The sequence below is a fragment of the Myiozetetes cayanensis genome, unplaced genomic scaffold (assembly GCF_022539395.1).
Source record: "Myiozetetes cayanensis isolate MyiCay16 unplaced genomic scaffold, myiCay2020 scf10, whole genome shotgun sequence".
Lineage (NCBI taxonomy): Eukaryota > Metazoa > Chordata > Aves > Passeriformes > Tyrannidae > Myiozetetes > Myiozetetes cayanensis.
The window spans coordinates 30,050,855-30,073,633 of record NW_026086605.1 but is presented as its reverse complement, the minus strand read 5'-3'; the positions used below and the strand labels follow the sequence as shown (position 1 = coordinate 30,073,633).

Here is a 22,779-nt window from a genome sequence, read left to right as displayed (position 1 = left end):
AAACTCTTCGCTTTCTGTAGCTCCCACCATTGCCTGTAATGATTTTGAATATTTCCCTGTTAAGGTTTGCCAGTTAGAAGGTGGTGGTCTTCCTCCTTCCTCTTGTGTCCATGCTGGTGTAGGTGTTAATATGACATCTCTTTGTGTTTCCAGTATCGTTGGTGTCAGCATTGATGCATACACTTCAGGAATTGCCTAAATTGCTTGCCACATAGGATCCTATTAGTTCTGTTCTGCAGTTAACCCATGTCATGGGGTTGAAAATAAATGTTAATTAAGGGTAGGAGACCTACGTTAAGTAGTTGCACTTGGAAAACTGGCTGAGAAAACGTGTTAGCTTGGCAGGCTTGTATATTCACTAACTTGGTATAAACTGTCATCTAGAACACATAAAAACAGGTGCTGCTTTCATGCTGAAATTGGTAAAACCCACCCTGGACTAAGTGTACGTCCAAAAAGACATGCAAATTCTACTCCTTCCAGTAGCCTGAAATACAAATGAAATTATGCTGCTGTTCATGTTCAAGGCTGAAATTGAGTAAATATACGTGATAACTTTATCTCACCTGCTATTATTGGTAACAAACTGGGAGGGAGGGAGCAAAGCAAGGAGAAAGCTGGGGATGTTTGAAGTGTTCTCTGGCAGTGCAAGAGCATTATGTCAGGAGATGCGAAGTTTTGGGTCAGATATTGAGAAGAAATGACTAAGACCACTTGAGCCATTTGCAGGGAGTTCATTTATGTGTATTTAGCAATCTTCATTGTATGATCTCATAGTGTATTTTTGCAAGGTCTTTTTTAGGAAATGGAGCGGCTGGTGCCTAGGTTGGGAAAAAGCAGAGGCCTGAAGATCTGAGATGCTGTGTATTTCAGATGTGAAGCAGTGAGTTTTGGTTATAGCTGCACTACCAGAAGTGGATTTCCTGTGTGAACTTCCTTAATTTTTGTAGTGAAAAAGGTCTACTGAGGAAATGTCATATTTAATGGACCAAGCCTGGGACAGTGCAACTTCTCTGGTTAAATAACAGTACCTTCAACACTGGGTGGTGGAGTGACTGCTTTTCAAAAGATTGAATTGTTGCATGTGACAAAAGCTGACATGCTTCAGTTAGGTGTAGGTATGTCTTGGTCGAAGTTTCTTCTGAAGTTGGGTGGAACTTGGATTTCTAACTTTTTTTTTTCTACTCTTCAGTATTTAATGTAACCAAGTTGTCCCATTTCATCGAAAGCCATGTAACTTAAACACTTAGCTGATATTGGATGCATTTTGGTTTTCTTTCTTATTGTTTTAAATGACAGGCCTCATGCAAACAGAGTGCTTTTAATAACAAAAAGAGTCTTAGTCCCTGATTGCTACATGCTTACCCTAGGCTGTTAGATTCAGTAATTTAACTTGTATAAATTACTATAGTCAGACATCTTCTGTGAGTGGAGTTAGGAAATTAAAATATAATAAACCTTATTCTGTTACTTAGTTTTTTAACTGAGATGAAAATAGTGTATTTCAGACCTATTAATTTGAAAATGTTTCTGCTCCAAAATGCTTGATGTAGCAGTTCTAATGCATTGTAACATTTTACAAGAACATCTCTTTTTAACTTTACCCCATTTTGCTTTGTAGGGAAGGGAATTATCCTAGAAATCCCAGTTTGTGGTGCTGTGTGGATCCCCATCAGGATCATCAATCCAGATGAGACAGTCTGATCTGAAATACTAATGGCCTATGCTGGCTTTTGTGAGCTTGCCGTGAGTTATCGCTGTCTTGGCAGGGAGCACGGGAACATAGGACTGCAGTGGGTTGTGAGTGGCAGTATTTCACTGTGAGACCTCTGCTACCCTTGTTTCTGTAGCTAAACCTGCACCTCTGCACCTTGGCTCTCAGCTTAACTTTTCTTGTTCCCTGAGCTCTAGCAGAGGGCAGTTGCATTTCCTGGCTTCTCGGTCTCCTCTGCGTTTCTGCAGAGCAGTGTGAACAGCCTCCCACCTGTTGGGAGAAACAATAGAAGAAAAAGCCTTACTCAGCTCCTGTTTCCTCACCCCCTACTTAAATCCTGAAGAGAGTTGCTGCTTTCGATAACAACCATCTCCTGAAAGCAAACAGGCTTTCTGGGACCTGCAGATCGGAAAAATCCTGTGTGGAATCGTAGACTTGTTACAACTGGCTCAATAACAACCAGATTTAGATGCTGGGAATCAATATGATTTTAGCATTTTGTTCTCAATGAAGTGTGCAGAGGGATTTGTGTGTGTGTATGTGTGAGATCTGCTGTTGTGGGTCTTCATGGAAAATGTCAGGATAGATAGTTCGGGAAGTGAATGGGTATGTTGTATTGTCAGAAATCTCCTGCAGAAGTGCTTTTTTCTTTTTTGCGTCCAAATTTCAAAGCAGAACACCCGTTTCAGTACAGAATATGTCTATTAATAGTAGAAGAAAGGGCATGATAGGCTATCTGAATTGAAATTGAATTGAAATACAAACCTTTAAAAAGGTGCTCGCTAAGGGCATGGGGATGAATGAAAAGAAATCAGTTAGGAGCAGATAAAGGTAAGAAGCGAACCAAGAAAGCAGAAAGATAAATATTTTTAAAAACTGTATTTATGAATCTGTTATTTACTCTTTATTTTAAAGTAGGTCTTGCTTGTGTGAAAGATACTTGCAGTTCTGTGATGTCTTGTGTAGGTGTAAGAAACCTGCTCGGGGCTTTTGTATTGAGCTGTAGCATTTGTAACTCCAGCTTGTAGCTGGACTATACTGAAAGTCTAACTCAGAAATAACTTATTTTAGAAGTGTTTTGCTCACCTGCATTTTAGAGTAAAGACAACATTGTTGCTATGATTAACAAATTCATGCACCCTGAAAGTCCATCTGCAATTTTTCGGGCACTTTTTTTCCAAGAGTAGGCGCGTAGGAAATGGCTGTCTCGTATTTCAGTTCTACATTCACCTCAGATTCTTAAGAAGTTTCTATTGAACTTCTACAAAATGCCTGTAAAGGAAAAAGGAAGCTTAGTAATACCCTTCAGTGTTAGCTGCCTTGGCCTGTAGGTTAGCACGACCAAAGCAGTGGTGCACGGCTGGTGAGCTCCTGGTAAAAGGTGTGGTATCATCTGCTTCCCTTTGGTAGGTACACACAACCACTGGCATATCAAGTTCCCAGGGAAAAACATTGTCCATGTGGTGTTAACAGCACCTCGTGTGTGTTACAGGCTTTCTTCAATGCTGGTTAAAAAACAAACAAGTAAACAAAAAACAAAGAGAAAGTGAATGTTTCTGAACTTTACTCAAATAGTTAATTAACAGGAACGCTTGTACTTTCAGAGAATTTTAGGCTTCACATGTTTATCTAAGCATATACTTTGATTTGTGTCACATCTTCATGTTTTTCTGAGTTGTTCCTGAATTGAACCTCATAACTAACCTTGAAATGTGTCTTTGGGAAGGGTATCCAGTAAGTATCATGGAGGTGAAGAACCATTGTGCTTGGAAAAGCTTTGGTATCCTGCCTGTTGTTCTTCCCATCAGCTTCATCAAGACTGAGCTGTTGGTTCCTTCTGTGCTTTTTAGTGAGGTTAATGAGTCTTCTGGATCCTCTACTTTCTCCTCATGAAGGCTGTACAGGCATCTTTTACTTTATTTTGATAAACTAAACTAAGCTCTCATGCCCTGAGATGCTGGAAATCTAATGTACTGGGTTACTGTGATGCACTGGTCTAGTCTAAACACCTTTTCATGCTTCAAATTTACACAGATATTTCTGATAGCTTAATTTGGAATTTTTTTTTTTCCATCCAGTTCTGTCAGTTATCTTCAATGAGTTTACTGTTGTGTGCTTTGGCAGAAATACAGTAGCACACCTGTACCTCTTTCAGGTCTGATTTGTACTGCTGAGTTGTTCAGTAGCACTTGATTTGGTGCTAATAATTGCGCAGGGAATATTTTGAACAATGTCCTGCTTAGCACATGTTGGTGAAATGAAATTTCCCCTTCACGAGTATTTTTGAGGTCAGTAAGCCACTTTGGAAATCCTGATGTATACTTTAATTATTTTACAACCGTTTTTAAATAATGTTTGGCGTGTATTACTAAATCAGAAAGTCATATGGATGCCTTATACACATCCCACACTTTGTGGTTATCTTTATTACAAATAGTCCTTGGCTGAAAGATGAATCTTTACTTATCTGCCACGACTTGTTCTCTATAAAACCAGGCTGAATGACCTGTTTTATGTTTCTGTCCTTTATACAGTAAATTAGTTTGTTTGCAGTATTGCCATTGGATTGATACCAAACTATGATAACCACCCATGTCTTGCTTGCCTTTAAATATTATACAACAGCTCTGCTTTTTTATCAGTTACTTTGTTGATGTTCCTGTATTTAATAATGGTGGAATGTCTTCAGTCAGAAGAAATACTCATATATTGCTCTGAATTACTTTGGGGATGGAAGTGAAATAAAAATTGAGGTTGTAGAGCACATTTGGGAATTTTTAATAATGCAAAGTTCTTGGAGTTTCTGTGGGCTTGCTGTTCTACATAGAAAGTAATTTTGCTTTTCTCTTAAGTGAACTTTCTCATTGAGGTTCTATCTTGAATTCTATTTCAGAACAGGTTTGTAGTCAACTTTTATTTTAAGAATGCTTTTTATTGGTGGGTTTAAATGTTTACTGAGACTATTGACCATTCTTTTTTAGTCTATCTCCAGTGACTTAAAAGTGGAGAAAAAAGGAGAGGGTTGTTTTAGTTTTTACTGCATTGTACACCTAATGACAGGTTTACTTTCATTGAAGGGAAAAATGTACACGTATGCTCCCACTGTGTATCTGCCAGACATTTTTAATGTTCTTTTTAGCTTCCTGCCCAAATGCCTGTTCCCAATGCCAACAGTTTTGCATCATTCTCATCTCCTGGTTTAGGTGGTAGAGTAAAACATGAGGTTTTTTAGAGACTGTAGTACTGTTTCTAATGCCATTATTGGAAAACTAGTATAGACAAGATTTCCATTCTTCAAAGGTAGTTTCTGTTTTCTGAGCATCTTTCCATTTCCTAAATGCATTTTCCATGTCCTCATAATCATCCTGACTGCCAACAGTTTTGTAGAGATTGTAGTACTGTTTCTAATGCCATTATTGGAAAACTAGTATAGACAAGATTTAGAATAATTTTCAAATCCTGGAAGTTCTGTGCTTCATTTTAGTTGTAGTTTTGACTTCAGTGGAGTTTGAATTTTAATGCTGATTTCAAAGCACAAAGTAAAATTGTTTTACTTTTGGAAACTATTTATTTTCCAGAGTAGGTGTGTGGTCATTTGTCGTTTTCTTGCACTTGTTAATTCTGTTTACTAATTTCCTCCTCCTGCTGATACTGACTTCAGTTGACATTGAAGGTGTTATTTTCCAAGTTCTTAGTTTTAAATACTGGTAGTATACATAGGGTGTATTTTCAGGCTGACATGCTAAAGCTCTTTGTAGTAATCAAGCAAATAATACTGATTGCTGTGGTGAGCAAGCTTCTGCATCTGCTGGAGACTTCAGCAAAAGGTTTTGGTTTCACCCTGCACCTCGTAAGGTGTGCTTGGGTAAGATTCCAGGTGGGGACTCCACAGCAGCAGCAGCAGAGACTGATCAGGCACCTGGACTTAGAGGGTGCTGCAGGAGAATGGAATGCCAGTTTCTCACAAACAGACCTTGAAATGTGATTGTGATGAAGAAACAAGACAGTGGTCTCCTTCACAGGAATGAAAATTGTCAGCAGTAGACATCTGATATATTTCAGCATAGCCTGGTAAAAACAGTGAGAGAAGCAGTTGCTTTGCTGCTCTTTTTTGGGCCAGGGGGTAGGAGGAAGTTGCTGAATTTAGCAGGAGAGCAGGAGGTGAGTCCTTTATGTCTTTCTCTTAAAGAAAAACAAACAAACAAAAACCACAGAACGAAGGAGGAGAATAGGGACAAAATGTACAAATTGAATTATGCATAGGATTTGGGATCTAAACAGAATAAATGGAAAAGAGACAAAAACATGCTCTAGAAGAGAGGCAAAAAATAGTATAAAGCAAGCTCCCATGGATCTGTAACAGAAGACACTCCTGTGATGTCTTGCTTCCAGTGCAGCATCCTGGGGATGTGCAGAAGGGAACATTTCAAGTTCCTCTTCTTCAGTCAGGTCCTTCAGTGTGACTGAAGAGATGTCTTTAATTACATGGACTGTTATTGTCCCATTTCAATGTATGGGATGGAGAACAAAGTAAAAACAAAGGCAAGATGTTTGAGGTGAAGTATTGCACAGTAAAAATGCAAAGCACAAATTAGAGATGGGCAGGTTTCACATCTCTCTGTGTGGGCTATAAAGGTTACTTGATGAAAGCTGAAGCAAAGCAGTTTTGAATCCTGGCACTTGAGTTGTAATTATTTCAACTTTTCAGTTAAAATACAGGCATTGTTGGCTAATTATTGCCTATGGGGACTATCCTTTCAGCTCCTGAGAATCCTCTATCCCTTCCAGTATTCCTCTGCAGCATTTTTTTTCCTGGAAAAGGAAGTATTCCCTAGCTCATTGACTGATACTTTAATTGATGGAGAAATGCTTCAGATAAGGCCTTTTCTTCCTCTCTTAACTCTGAATTTGACTCTGTTTGAAATTTTATTTTCTGCGTGTTGGTATTACACACAATTTGATTTCAGTCTGGGGTGGGCTCTGAGACAGATGGGCATCTCTTCAGCCCTGCTGCAGATTGAGACAGCCTAGCGGTGTTTCAGCTACCTGTAAGGTTTTCTTCAGAGTGCCTAAAAATGTGGTATTTTGGCTTATTACTGTAAAGCTAAGGTCTTTTTAGTTCCTTTGTTTTTGTTGTTGCTAATCATATTTAAAACTCCTACCACGTATATAAGTAATTCCCACAGTGATAACTGCTCCTCAGTGAAAGTATAAATTGTTTCTAACAAGTCAGACATGATAAAACCCAGCAATGTTTAGTGGGCCATAGTGTGAAGTTATGCTTCCTTCTGTGCCTTACAGTTTAATTTCTACTTTCAATAGAGGTGGTGGGATTTCCACTTTGTTTCACTTCACTTTCAAATAAATAGCAAAAACCACTATTATGAATTTTGCAAAATGTAGAGTTTTAGTCACTGCTTTCACAAGAGCTTTAAAGAATATGTGTTTTCCCCACATCTGTTGAAAAGAAATGTTGTCCTGGGTAGTGTTGACAGCAATTGATTCATTTGGCAAAACCCCTGTCCTGAGAAGCCCTGAAATCCTGGTTGGACCAAGAGGAGGGACACCTCTAAAGTCCTTTACAGAGAGTAAATTTAACCTGAGATGTGGATCTGTAAAAAATGCCGTTTCTCTGAATATTGAGGTGTGTAACTGGAAGGTCCTTGCTCTGTGGGTGGAAAGGTGGGTAGGCATTTCCTAAAAATTTCCCTACTTCTTCAGTTCTCTATGGGGTGGATATTCAAGTATTGATTGTATTTCCCCCACATCCTGCAAACCTCTGTAGGGGTCAGAGATAGAGAGTACACAGCAAAGGTTGTGCATTTTCATACACTGAATTGATAGACTTGTTTCTTATCTCGAAAGCCTGTAAAAAGATTGTGCTGTGGTTTGTTCTGTACGATGTCCAAACTATAGAGAAGGAAAACCAAAATATTACTCTGCTCACTGATTTCTAAGGGGGTAAGAAGAAACATTTGTTTGCTGTAGTGGAGTTCAAGCTGATGTGTTGTAACAGTGGGATGGACAGTGTTGTGTTCACTTTGTGAATGTGTTGGTTTGGTTTAGGACAAGGTATGATTATAATTAGTAACAAACTTCATCTCCAGCGCTTGTGGATCACTGTGGAAGTGTTTGTCTGGAAAGTCAATGTGTGTAAGAGGAAATTGGGGGAGATTTTAAGACTCTTAATAGGTTATTTATGTTGAGTGATTATGGGCAACTTGCTAGTGGGAAAAACTTTGCCATCCCTCCCTAATGATTACCTAAGTTGTATTTAAATTAGTCATATAAAACAAACAAACAAAACCAACAACAACCCCATTCACTGCCCTTCCCACCCCCACCCTTCAAAAAAAAAAAAAAAAAAAGGCTTAAAGGAAGTGAATCAAGAAATTACATGGTGAGCACCTAGAGTTTGGAAACCCCATAACTATATTTTGATCTGGTAGTCCTTGCCCCTAGTTTTAATAACTTTAAAGGAGGGCAGGTTGATTGATGCAGATACACTAGGGGTTATACACACCTGAAAGTAGGATCTACAAATGCTGAAGGCCACTTTGATCTAGAAGAGAAGGATGATGAGTGCACAGGTTGTTTGTGCTCAGGACCCAGTCTAGAAGTGAGGAACCTTGCAGTTTCCTGCCTAGTAACAGAGGGAGTTGCTGATACCTGTGACATGGTGGTGGCACTGCATGGAGTGCTCTGGAACCTTCTCTCAGGAAAAACGGGGTATAACAGAATTGTACTTGGACTCTTATTATGTACTCTGATGAAGAAAACATATTTCATATTTGCATACTTGCAATGATTTACCTGGGCTACATAGAGTGAAGTATGATTTTCATGAAAGTTATTTGGGAGGGTGACTGTTAAATCTCTTTTCACTGCTTTTGTTTGTCCTCTTTTGTATTTGAATAGAGAAACAGTTGTGGCAGCAGAGCTACTTGAGACAATAGTTTGCTGTGGTTTCGTTTTAGCAGAAGTTTGTTATTTTAGAACACAACTTGGTGCCTGTTAGCACCAACATATCTATGAGCAGAAGCTGTGTATTAAATTAGTCACCTAATGGTCTATTCTTCTGCTGAATCTTTTGCTTTTCCTGCTCTGAAACTTTGAGAGTGTGCAGTTTTGAGTTTACTTATTGATCAACCCAGCAAAGTGGACTAGTTAATGTGTAGTTACATTAAAGATAAATCTTGATTTATTAGTGGGTGGAAAACAGTCTAAAAAATTATTTAAAGTATGTTAATTTAAGAAGTGTTTATGCATTAGACATCTAATACCACGGAATAATTTGGTCTTCAGTACTACATTTCTTGTAGGTTCTAGTAGTGAATGGTGGTGGTGCTGAGATTTAAGCTCTTGTTGATTATTGGCTTCTAAGTAGCATAACAACACAACCAGATTACATTAAAATTGAGTGTTGTAGGTGCAGGTCAAGCAAAACCACAGCATTTAAAAAGAATGGTTATTCTAATGATCACGCAGGGTATGGAAAATTATTCATCCCCCCTTCCCCCCCCCAGCAAAACAGTATAGCTACAACAGTAGCTGTAAGTGATATCTATAAGCAATGTCATTTTTCTATCTTTCATGTTCAGAAACCGGCACGTTTGAAAATTCAGACAAACTCAATCTACAAATCTCGTTATGTGTTTGTGGGCGTCCTTGTGATGGTTTTCAGTGACTTTGGTATTGAGGCTGAACAAAAGCAAAACCTATTCCACGTGCTTCTGTTTTCCATTTGTTTTACACTATTGATTAACTAGCAAATTATTTCCAGTACAAAATAGCCCAGCAATGTCACTGGAAGTCAAAGAGTAAAGCAAAAACTTCTTTCAAGTAGTCATCAGTAAAGGATTAATAGAGAGAGGTATTTCGAAGTTTGATATGACAGTGTAGTTGTATTTTCTGAATTGGCTGCCTTTGTCAGTGTAAACCTTCAGTTGGGTACAAACTGTCAAAAATGGGGAAGACCCTGGCAAAGCATGTCATGTATTTTCTGCAAGAGAGGTGTTGCCAAACCTCTGTGCTGCCTGTGCTGGGCTGAGATGGGAGTTGTCTAACACAGCCCCATTCTTAGTGCCTTCCTGGCTGTGTCTGCATGTGCAGTCATTACAGTCCTTCTGAGGAACATTTAATGTGTATTTTTAAGCAATATTTTTGCTTGTATGCAGTGAATTTGAGGTCTTAGGGGTGATGGACTTGTTGCTTGTATGTGCTACACTCATTTTAGGCGCACATTGGAAATCCACTGCTACTGAAAATGCAACAAGTGTAGAAAATGTATCCTGCATGTGCAACAATGAGACACAGAAACAGCCTCATGAACTAGAGCCGTTTGGAAAGGTCTATAGGCTAGATTTAATTTTCCTGCTGGGTCATTCCTGCCTTGGCCTGTAACTTCTGTTGGCTCATGTTACAGCTCTTGTGTGCTGGAAGCAGAGACTCCAGCCCCGATAACCATCCGGGAGCTTGTTCTACATGATGATGTTTAAGTGAATGAAAAATAAGTCTATAAAGCATGTGTCTGATGAATAGTCAGATTCTTAAGGTTGTCATGTTGAGCGTTTGAAATAGGAAATGTTTAATGTGTGCCTGTACAACCTTTCTGGTGCTTTATTACCACATAGACTTTAGTTACATTAAGACTTGCACAGCAATGTGTGGTCGTGGTTAAACTGCTAAGTAAAAGTTCTTTGAGGTTTCATACATTTTTCTAGACCCTATCTTAATATTGTCACAGCAAATGTGGCTTTTTCACATGCTGCTTAATGCCAGTATTCTGATATAATAGAAACCCTTGAAAAGAGAACACTATTTTTTTTCTGTTTTGAAGAAAGCTGTTTAAATTGTTCTTAAATTATGTAAGTGAACTCAGGAGTTGATTGTATTAATTATGAATTTCATATAGCTTGTTGCACTCTGTTTGTAATTAACCAAATGCGTTAGTTTTATAAATATTTATGTTTGTCAAATGAACCTGTTCTTGTAACTTGCTTATTTCATTTTCACCACTTGTGTGATTCAGTTGTGCAAGATCTTGTGTGATCAGTTGTGTTGATCTTGCAGGTCAACATCAAAATGCAGAGAGAAGCTATTTGAAGTGTGTACAAATCTGGAGTGAAATGGAATTGCATTCCATCAAAAAATTTACTTCATTGTTGATGCTGAGAGATTATTTAGCATGTGTGAATACTACTGACTCATGTTTAGGAAGCTGTTCAATTCTGAGGGCTTTTTTAAAGTGCTATCCCCAAACCACAAGATGTGTGCACCCATGTCTGGGAGGTTACTGAGTTTTTGAGAGGTCTCCCAAGGCTGCAGGAGCGATGTTGTGCTGAAAACATTTGACGGTGGTTAAAACTGACGTGAGAGGAAAAGGTATGTCTTGTGTTGTTTGAGTCAGCTCATTTCTCCAGTCAGTCTGCATCCATTGCAGATCCGTATGGCAATAGGCTGGATCACTTGGTAGGCATCCAGGGAAAAACCTCTGTGACTGGAGTTACTGGTACGAGTGTTGTGACAGAGGCGTTTGGACTTGTCTGGCCAAAACCTAATTGACCTTTTAAAAAGGAGGGGGTTGGGGGGATAAAAGGGAGAGAGAATTTCCAACTATAAATGGAGATTAAAAGGAACTGCATTTAGACACTTTAAATGGTTGCTTATCATAAAGTTATTCCTTTATTACCATAACAAAACCCAGATATCTTTCTTTTACTCTCTTGCAGCAGAACTGTCTACTGAATAGAGCTGAAATGTAATAGGGCATGTGCTTTGGAGCAATTCTGCATGTGGCTTTAATGTTACATGATAGGTAACATTTAGAGTAGTTGAAATTATCAGCTACTAGGATGAGGTTCAGTAGTGAATTTCTTTCTCCTCAGTGTGTTTTGAAAATAACTTTTGGTAACCCTGTAAGTTTGATGTCGGTTTTTTGGGGGGGGTTGTTTGTTGTTTTTTTTTTTTTTAAAGCAAACCAACCAAAAAAGCCCTTTCCTCTTCATCTACCAGGTTTATGTTTTAAAAAAAAAAATTAGGGTTCTGAGGGAAACATTCCAAGGTATTGCTGCTTGTTTGGGTCTTCTAGGAGATATTGTATGCCCAAAGATAACACTTCTGTTACCTCATCTTAAATAAGGGAAAAGGGAAAAAAATTAAAAGAAAAAAATGAAAAAGAAAAAAGGTACTTTTATGTCAGAACTGAGGAAGTGACCCTGGGGGTTTGCCATAGATTAAACAGGAAATCACACTACAAATTGACCCCAGAGCTTGAATTCCAGCTCACCACTTGAACTGCAAGAGCATTCACTCTTTTCTCTGCAGGCAGCCACCCAGCTGAATAAGTACCTTTACTTGCAGGGGAAGGCTGTGCCCATATCGTTACTGGGGCTTGGGTGGAACTTCCTTGTCCTGCAGCCCTTCCAGCCAGGAATGTGCTGCTGGGCGGTTGCCACAGTTGGCAGTAGCATGAGCAGCTCTTCTCTGAGCTGCCATTGCCTTCTGTTCCTGTGGTGGTTCGTGTTTCTCCTTGTCTGACATGCACGTTGCATGCAATGTGGTCGTTCCAGATGCAGCTGGAAGGTTGGTAGGAAAAAACAGCTGCACTGTAAAAGTTTCTCCTGTAAGGGAACAGTATCAACTCACTGGAATGTTTATTGGATTTGAAGATCAGTGGTTTTCCATATTGTTTTAACTTGATGCCAGAAAGTAAGGCCAGAGCAGTCACTTGAGTTAGTACTGCTAGAAAAAGAGTGTACTTCAGGAGAATTGGGAAGCTTAGATTTTATTTTATGCAAGAATTGCATGTTTTGAAATCTTGTCACTACAACAGTCTGCTCTTCTCACCCTTTTTACCTCATCATATTTAGTAGGACTTTTAGGAAGGCTGCTTTCTGAAGTGACAGCTTTAGTTCAGGGTAACATGTGCAGCCACTGAGATCATCTCTTCCCGGAGCTGCCCCAGCCCTTCAGTCTATATTCAGTAGCAAAGATTGAGTTTCTTGTGTCACGTTAAACTGCTCTTCAGCTCCATCTACAGGGTTACATTGTCCACAGGGTCCTGTCAACAGGAACTGCTCTGCGAAGAGGTGAGGGAACAGTAAAGAGATGACGGTGACTCTTGCCTTAAAGATGAAAGAGTTTGCAGAGTGGATTAGGTCAAAACCATGCTTGGTAGGCTGTTTGCAACAAGATCCCCTGAAACCTTGTGTCAGCCCTAACCTGGATGCCACTGGAGGTGATGCTTTGTCAGCCTGCAGGCTGGGTGTGCTTGGCATCTGGCTCTCAGGTGGTTGAGCTGAACTGGACCTGGAGCAGTTTTTGAAACACTTTCTACTGAAATTGTGTCTGAAATGAGACCTGAAACTAAAATGCAATAACGTGTTCATGTCAGGTCACTGGTAATGTGCTGATATGGACTAAGGAGTAGGTATTAATTGGCTTGTTGATCTTGCTTGCTTACTGTGAAGTATCAGGAAGGTTTGTGGGGCTTTTGGAAGAACTAACTGGGGAGAAGAAGAGAGAGCTGAGATTAAAAAAAAAAATTCTCTTATAGTTTAGATTTTTATTTGACTGTGTTCAAGCTGACGCCTCCTTGGATGTCCTGGATTTTGCTTCCTTCATAAGATAGTGCCATTAGAGCAGTGTAGTTGGGGTGAGGTGCAGTGATACAGAAAGTTACTACCTAAAGTTTAGGAGAAATGTTTCCTAGTTCTTTTAAAATCAGCTAATTGGATTTTAAGCTCACAGAGACAGGTTTTTACAACACTTTATGCATCAGCTCTACTAATGATGAGGATTTCACATGCTGCTGCAATAGAAATAATAGGATTTTTCTTCCTAAGAAATATGAGAGGTTTTGTGTGTTTTTATGTGCGTGAGGTGCTTTGTCTCTGCCTTATTCTTGATTTCTTGCAAAGTAACACTATAGTCCTTGCCATTTATGGTCTTGACCACATGAATTACAGATTTTCCTTAGTGGATGGGTCCATGAAATGCTCTGAGTTAGCTATATATAGAGTTCTGAGATAGAGGAGGCAGGTGGATGTACCTATTATGCAGAAAATATGTGGTGGAAGTAAATTACTTATTTCAGGTTTCCAAAGATTGACTGGAATCAGGTTTGATTCCAGTTTGATTGAGGTATTATCATTTCGTATCTCTCAGTGCCTTAGCAATTTATTTTGTAATATGGTACACAGAGTAAATTACTGTTAGTGGTTTTGGATGTTGAATGTGATATGGATAATAGAGGAAAACCAGCAACTCTGTACCTTCATAGCAAACCTAGTGTCTCTGATTTCCATATTCTGTTTCTGTCTTTTTGCTGATCTTATCAAGCCTCTTTTCAAATATAGATATGTAATAAAAAGACAAGTTATACTTTTGGAAAAACAAAGTATTCACATCCAGAAAAATCTGTTTGATTATGGGCTAAATGAGTAACAGATTTCAAGATTTTAGGCAATATTAAGATAAACATGAATTATTTCATTACTTGAGATAATTGAATTGTCTCCAAGTAATGAGTGACAAGATGTAGGACAAGTTTCAGAATGAAATTTAGAAGAACTGTGGTAATGAATCACATGCTTTTGTACCCAGTCTTAATTAACTGGATGACGTTTTTTAACCAAAAGGTTTGTGTCGAGATTGCTGACCCTTTGGTAATTAAGCGGACACTCATTATATGAAATAACGATGTGTGGGTATCTGGAGCTTACAGTTCACACTTGGATGTGTGGGGTTCCTGTTGTTCAGCTGAGAAGTACGTTCCTGTAAATGGAGGCAGGTGCAGTCACGCTCAGCTTTGGGCTCCTGCCCCGTGTGGGCACAGGGTTTGGTGCAGGGCAGTTTAAAAAGGCTAAATTGCGGCTGATGGTCCGTGATTGCTGCGTGCCAGCACTCTGCCTGTGTGGTACGCCTGTTTAGGAAGCAGATCCAGGAAAGAAAAATGGGAGGAGGAAGGGAAGGGATTAGTTTTTGGGTGTCTCCTCCTGGCTGTGCTGGCCCCGTGCCTGGCCATGCGAGCACCCTTGCGGGCACAAAGGAGGGGCAGTGCTGTTTGGCCAGGAGTGGGCTGGGATCTTGGCAGCCTGTTCGTGTTGGCCTTAACACCCATCATTAATGTAACACCAGGATCTGGCTATGAAGTGTTGTGCAGGCTCAGTGCTGTAACAGTGTGATTTTAGAGCTTTTGATTGGTGCAAAGCATGAGCAGAACAAATCTGTGCAAGTTACAGATGAATAGAAATCAAAGCAGAAACACCCTCATTCTTTTGGGTTTTTTAGAACCAAGTGCTTTCTAATTTAATTTTAGGTAAGCTTGGTCTGTGTTACTGCCTTTTATTATCTGAACCATTGAAAAACAGACACAAGTAGAAATCCTGTGTGGTGAAGGCAGTGGAGGAGTTGATTTTGGAACAGCATGCATGAATTTTAACGATTTGAGGACAATGAGCCCTTGCAATTTGACTTGTTTACTCTGTTCCAAAATGTCTCTGAAGACATAAGATTGTTAGTAGCTCTAAGTAAAGCCACATTTAGAAACTGATAGATGATGTTGTTCAGATCAGTTAGATTCCTGGAGTTTTAATCCTCAGAGATGTGAACTGATAACTTAGCATTCCTTCAGAGCTCTTGGACAACTCTATATTTTCTTGATGTGGCAGGTAATGCTACCAATGCTGAACATGCTGGAGTAGCACTTCTCTGCTATAGAGATGCAAAACATGAGAGGAGGTGTTGTGCAGGCCCTAAGCTGCCAAGCTAATAAACTCTGCCCGACCTTGCGCTGTTTTGCTTTTTTTTTTTTTTTAGGTTGGGTTTGGACCAACTCTACTGGTGACAGCAGGAAGGGAGTTGGTGACAGGTAGATAGTAGGAAAGGGCCTTGAAAGTAAAGTGATGGAGATGGGGGAGGGCAGAGATAAAAATGTGAAGAGAAGGACTTGATGGGAGGAGGACTCAACTGTGAAGTTTCCAAACCACTGCTTTAGATTTTATGGTGCTGGTGTTATCATGAGGACAATTTGCAATTGTCCCATTGTTTCACCAAACTTAAAGACAGCTATGTTGTTTAATTAACTTTTCTTCCAGACATGGAAGGTGTCCGTGTCTAAGTAATTGTCTCGTGGGCCACTAGGGAACGTGTCGTTCCGGTTAAAAGATCACTGACATGAGGAAATCTTTTAAGCATTTTGCAGTGTACAATAAGTATAAAGAGACGGTTACTTTGGCACATTTTGGGCAGAAGATTATAGAAGCTAAGCTTTCAGTAATGTGGTTGTTTCAGTTCTTAAATTTTCCTCTTAAATTTTACTGAAATGAAACTTAGAGAATGTTTGCATAAGCTGTAAGCTGGTGTCATTTTATTAGAATCAGGGCAAATCACACATGGAGTTCAAGTCATGGATTTTATTGCAGGGAATAAAACCACTCCTCAGCACTACCTTGCTTCATTTGTTAAATGTGATATTTCTGTCATTCAGCTGTTCTGGGCTTTGTTTGGACTGTGAAATGAAGAGTTGGCTCTACCAATTTGTAGCTGTGATCTTTCATTTGGCCGTATGAAATATTCTTCATAGTCTTTCAGAACAGGCTTTCAAAAAATCACTTCTGTGTTCCATTTATCAATTTTTTTGTTATTTATATTTAAAAACATACAAACATCTGAACTGTAGGGAACACAAATGAACACGTTCCCAGCTAGCTTTCTGTGGAGCAGTGCCTTTGTGCTGTTGGAAAGCTGAAATGGAAACTGTCTTCTCTAGTGATTCTAGAAGATTTCCAGAGCATCTGGGGGTAAAGCTGCCACATGGCATTTTTGTAAGTTGATGTATGTAGGGGAGTAACAGTTCTGAGGAGCAAGATACCCGTTTTCCTGGGCTGGTGGTTGGGTAGAAGTTCCTGTGAGACACACCATGGTGCCTGTGGCTCAGCAGCAAGGCATATCTGGGTGAAGGAATAAAGGCATTATTTGACTTCTAGAAAGCAGGGCTCAGTCTGAGGGATCTGCAAAGAAGGCACGGTGCTTGAGGTAGTAGTCTGAGCTGTGCTTCAGCTCGTAGTGGAGAACATTTAGAAAGGAGTTTCTTTTTAGGCTTAGAGTTGGTAAAAATAACTATCTCTGAATCCATAATGCTTTTATAAACTTTATAAGGTTGTGGAGTTAGTGCATTTTGTTGGGAAGAGGCCACTTCAAAGTTTCCCAAGTTAAAGATGGAAAACAAAAAATGAAGAAAGGCGATATAATGTTACAAAAGGGGATGGTAACAGAGCTTACATCCAGCCTACTGTTCTCCAGGCTGATAGGCATTTGTAGGGGAATGGAATGATTGCAGCTTTTAATGTGGACTTACTCCTTTTTTACTTAAAACCATCTCTTTACTTCGCAGCAAGCAAGGGCAGAACAGGAAGAGGAATTCATCAGTAATACTCTATTTAAGAAGATTCAAGCTCTGCAGAAAGAAAAAGAAACACTTGCAGTAAACTATGAAAAGGAAGAGGAATTCCTCACTAATGAACTTTCAAGAAAACTGATGCAGGTAATTGGTGCCTTTACTGATGTTTCTTTCAGGAGCCTCAGGACTGACTGGTGACTGAACCTTTTTGTTTGCACGACTGCAGTCAGAGGGATGTGGTCATACTGTAGCTGCTGTAAAGTTGACATCTGATAAAAACAAAGTACAAGAAGTGTAGTGAGTAACCTTTTTTTAGTATGTTGCTTTCAAGTTTGCATCTGTGAACTCAGTATTGAGAACCTGAAAGTTTGTACACAGATGCAAAAAAGCTTAGGGTAAATGTCAGCTGTCTTCCAGACGAGAGTTACTGATTAATATAAAATGTTAGTGAAACAGACACTTTTTTCCCTGGAGTATTTGATATTTAACAGGAGTCCTGAAGTATTAAACTCTATGTACAAGAATGTGCAGTGACGCTTGAAGGAGACTTTATCTGTAAGTTTACCCATAGTTTTAACAAAACAGTTGCTTCTCTGGAATTAAAGTGTATTTTTTGATGCCAGAAATAAAAAGTTGAAGATGTAGGGACAATTTGCGGCAGAGAAACTTCATTACCTGAGTTGCTAATTTTTGAAAAGCGGGTAAGTATTTGTTGGAAGTGTTGTACCTAATTGCCCTGTTCTGATAGTCTTGCTTAAATACCTGCTTTTGGCCTTTATAGGAGACAAGGTACTAAACCAGGTGAATGTTTGGTGTGATCCTGCCTGGGCTTTTTTTCATGCCGTTACTTATAAGCATTGTCATGAAAAACTAGGCAATTTCAAACAGCCTAATTTGTGTGTTGTAAGCATTTTCATGTTCTGCAGCTGGAGACTTAAGGCACGTTTAGCCCTGCAGTTAGGAAATACACTGTTTGGAAACAACATGAGAGCTAATCCCATCTGGTGCTTTTATTACTGAAAACTGGGCCTTCTATGACTTTGTCTATTTGGTTCCTATTATCACATATTAAATTAAGTAGCAAGATAAAATATCCTCTCTCTGGTATTACTATTTCCCCTTGCTGTTCTTGAGGAATGACAAGAATGTTTCTGAATAAGGTACTGGTTTTCTTTCTAAGTCATGCATTTTCATGAAAAGTAGAGAAGCAGATGGCAGTAAAATAGAGGTATCAACTGTTCTTTTCTAATTGAAGTAAGATGTAGATATCATCATAGAAAAAGCTTCCCACAGTAAAGGGAGAAATGGTATGTTAAACAATGTTGTTTAATTAAAAGGGAGATGTAGAAATCTGTTGCAGAAACAGGTTGTGTGGGACTGTACTGTACACTGTATACATCAATGTAAAACTTACTTTAGAAGTAAAAGCATGAATTACACTTGATTTGGTTGGAGGGTTTTGAACTCCTGTAATGACCTATTGTTGTGTCTAGTAATTGCTTAAAATATGCTTAGCCTTTTCCCTAGAATTCACAAGATTGCTTTAAAGCTCTATCTTTAACAGTTCTTGAATTGCTAAAATTATGCAAAATAGGTTCACACATTACAAAGAGAAATATAAGCTTTTTGTCAACCTGAAAGTACAGTTAATTTTTATTCTTTTTTGCTATGGACTTTCAGAAAGTGTCCTGACTGTCGCCCCAAAGTAAAGAGAAAGTTAACAATCTACTGTTCTCAAAATGGCCAAGGGGGTGCCTTGTTGTAATGGATGAAACAATACAAGGCCACTGTGCTTTTTGTCCAGTGGAAACCCTTAAAAGGTGCAACTTCCTTCTATCTAGTGAGAGGAAGTTTTAGAGAAGTGTTTGAAACACAATGCAGGCATGAAAATGGTGAAGTCATTCTCACCTTTTGTGCAGCATCTGGAGAAAATCCTCAGTTTTGGATACAGCATCATCCTATAAATACTAACCAGCTTTCAGTAGGAAACTGCAGGTTTCTGCTGAAATTAACCACATAGCCAGAACTACAATAATATGGAGGTAAAATGCTGACCGCCACCTGGTTGTATTAAACAGTATCTCCACCTGCAGCCTTAGATGTCATTCCATGTGGCTTCCTGTAAGCCTCATTTAGTGTTTGGTAAACATGTCTGTATCAACCAGAAGTTGTTAAAATATGGCAATTCACTGGTCAGCAGGTTTTGTTGTCCACACATCTAGATGACTTTTCATACCTTTACAGTGGCTCAAGACTTGCAGTACAGGTGGAGTGCTTGTTTTAAAGCAAACAGTTTAATATGAAAACTATTATTCTGTTTGTGTAGGCCGAGTTCAGATCTCATTTCATGGCTTGATTATGTCTGATGTGATAAACTTGCTGTGAAATGCAAAACCAGAATATTTGATGTATTCTCCTAAAAACTAGTAATATGGTCAGCAGCTTCTAAATGAGACAGAGGAAATGGTCCCTTCCCCTAAAGAATTAGAAAACATTTGAATATTACAGTATGTTTCCATGAAAGTAATTTTGCATCTCTTAAGAGATCATAGATTTAGTAAGTTGATACTAGAATGTTGGTGAGTTGCAGACAGTTTTCTTAAGTAGCAAAGAACTGAAAATAATACTTGGTATTGGTTTTTGTTTTCTGAAAGCTTATCTGTTGTCTGAAAGTTTTGATTCTTCAGTTATGAATCCTGGAAATTACACCCATGTATGCCAGATTAAAATTCTAAGAGAAACTCCTGATATTACAAATAAACTCTTTTTTTTGGAAAAGAGGGCATTATTAGCACACATAGCATGGTCAGTTTGTTTAGAGTTTATCACAGTATGTTTTCTATAATGGGTTACTCTTCCTGTTGTAGAGGTGCAGTGCTAAATTTCTGACTAATGTTTTTTAGACCAAGAAGTTAAGAAAATTACAATTTCCTTTTTTTTTTAATTTCCTGAGATTTGTGAGTGGCAGTACTTACTATTATCCATGAGAGTGTAGCAGTTCTGTCTTTATTAGGTGAATAATGAATTCATAAATGCCCACTGCCATTTTGGGCATCTTTGCTCTGGAGAGAATTCTGGCAAAATTAGATACAGACTTTGGATGATGACTTAACCAGAAATAGGGTAGTCTCCAGTTGGTTGCTCCACTGTTCTTTCAGATTAAGCTCTTAAATCTCTGTGTTTGCCAGGCAGTGTTGGTCTGACCTGGAACCAGACTTCCAAAATTCATGCTGTCAGACATTGTGCACCAAATCCTGGTTTTTGTATGACTAAGGGGAAAAAATTGCATATGAATCTGTAGTTTTGCCTAAAGCTTTGCATTTTGGAACAGAGGAGGGCTGTATTTCTGGTAAGCTGCATATGGTTTGCAGTCTCTCAGTTTTTCAAGTATTTAAAACTCTGTGTCTGTGTCAAAATTACTGCCGTATTATTCAGCCGATAAGCCACCTAGCAGAGGGACTTTTTTCATAGTGCCTGTGTGTTTTTTGCTTTGTCAGACCTTTGTTTGTCACAGTTGTAGGGGCTTATGCATTGCATTCAGACTGGCATCTGGAATGAGCTCCCAGAATGCTGAAAGGTTTTCAGCGTGGAAGCTCTGCCAGAGCACGAGCTGCAGCTCCTCGCTAACAGCGAACAAGAATGTCCCAGTTCAGCATGATGTGCGTTACTGTTACAAAACACAGTGACATCAGGTTTTCAGCATTGTAAGAAATTTGTTTTGAAACCTTTTACTATATGCCAGACTGAGTCTAAACATACACAGTTGCACAGAAAAGAAGGTATTTTCACTGGAATAATTCTGTCTTCCTGGTGCCGAACCAGTGCTTGATAATATCTCTTTATAACTGTCTGGCATTGGCTTTCCCTGCCTCTGCAAGCCAGATGAATAAATGTACAATTTTATTAGATAAATTTCCTTTGTTTAGCATAATTACTAATTTTCTAGGCTGAATACTGAGAGAATGAAGGAATACACATATCTCAACAGAGGTTTTGGAGTAAACAAAGCTCTTAATCACATACATCCCTGATTAAGTTCTTATAAGCCTTATATACATTTACTATATATTGCCATGTGCTTCCTGTAATTATATTTTTGTTTACCTGATGAAGTCTCTGGAAAGCTGGAACAATATTTTTATAGCATCCTTGATCCCTAATCATTGTAGAATGGTAGCAGTATTTTACAGAATATCATTAGGAGTGTTTTAATGCAGGCTCTGTTCTTGCAGCTGTGGATGTGGACATGTTGAGTTACTGTTTTGAAATTTAAAGTAGTATATATTGACAATTTATCTGTTGTGAAACAAGACTGCTCCAAATAGTAATTAATTTTTAATAATTTTTGATCTTACAAGTCAATCTTTAAAATTGTACAACAGTCCATTTCAAAATTGAATTCAGATATTTTTTTTCAGTCCCCTTGCATTTTTGGAAGTGCAAATTGGTCCAAGTATCTGCCCTTGAAAGTAAGATGTTATGACATGCCAAGATAATAGCATAATGTGTAGTCAGGCCGATTTAAGTAATACGGGTGTCTGTACAGAAATGTTTCTGATGCAAGTCTGATTCTTGACAATTCCTTAGAAAATGATAAGTCTGTAAACATAAGCTATTACCCTTCCTGCTCTCCAAAATACGATGTGTCAGCTTGAGGATGCAAATGGGATTGTGCAGAATAAACAGTCAGCTCATCTATCATTTATTTGATGAACATCTGGACATAAAGAGAAGGCAAACTGCTGATACACATTTGTTAATAAATAGGACTTTCAGGATGCAGCAAAGGAGGAATTGGACAACTTCTGAGGGCCCAGAGTACTAAAAATCGACTGTTCAGCACAACATACAAGGTCCTAGTCTGGGGGATAAATGAGGGTTGTTTTTTAAAGGGGGAACTTCATCCATTGGCTCCATTACTTCATAAATACTTCATAAATTCATAAAAATACTTTCTGCAGTCCCAGAAGTAAGGCAGTACAGTAAGGAATTAAGGTAAATGTGGTCCTATGTTGTATCAGAACACTTGTTTCTGTAGAGAGAGAAGGGTATTACTGTAGTTGTGCAGGATTGAACTGAACTAACACATACACTCCTCATGCTGAGATATGTATTTGATAGCCCCATTCTCACTTCAAACTGCTGGCTGTCTCTCTTGCACCAAACCCATCTCTAACCTTGCCTAGCTGAAAATTCTCCTTCAGTTTCCATATGCAATTCAAGGTCTAGAAGACATTGTCATCAAGGTGACATTTTCTAACATATTTTTTCCTTCTCTGTATCTGGCTGCCATAGGTGTATCTGTAAACAGTTGTTACTATAATTACATATAATTAAAAACAGTTTGAAAATGCTTTCTTACTTTAATAAGCAAAATAAACGCTATCCACCAGTGTTTTACCAGTGGATAAATTCACATTGTTAGCAATTCTGTTTTTCAGCATTAGGGTTTCAGCATTGACTGTGCTTTGTTTGTCTTTGTTTGTTTTTGTGATCAAAGCAATTTAAAGGGATAAATTGTTGTATCCAGTTATGAGTGACAGACACCACTCGTATGTATTTTGGAGTGTGTTATTAGTATTTTTCTCCCACTGTGAAAAACAAAGCCAAAAGGTGAAGGGGAGTAACATAATAAAGTAGGTTCAGAGTGTCCAAGAGGGTT

At 38.7% G+C, this 22,779-nt stretch overlaps 1 protein-coding gene across 1 annotated transcript in view; it reads left to right on the top strand.

Moving 5' to 3' along the window:
* The window catches only part of CCDC6 (coiled-coil domain containing 6), a 50,782-nt gene that overhangs the window by 2,576 nt on the left and 25,427 nt on the right, over nucleotides 1-22,779 (top strand). Inside the window, exon 2 of the mRNA XM_050340782.1 lies at nucleotides 17,112-17,261. Within this exon, the coding sequence (XP_050196739.1) occupies nucleotides 17,112-17,261 (150 nt within the window). The remainder of the gene's footprint in view (nucleotides 1-17,111; nucleotides 17,262-22,779) is intronic.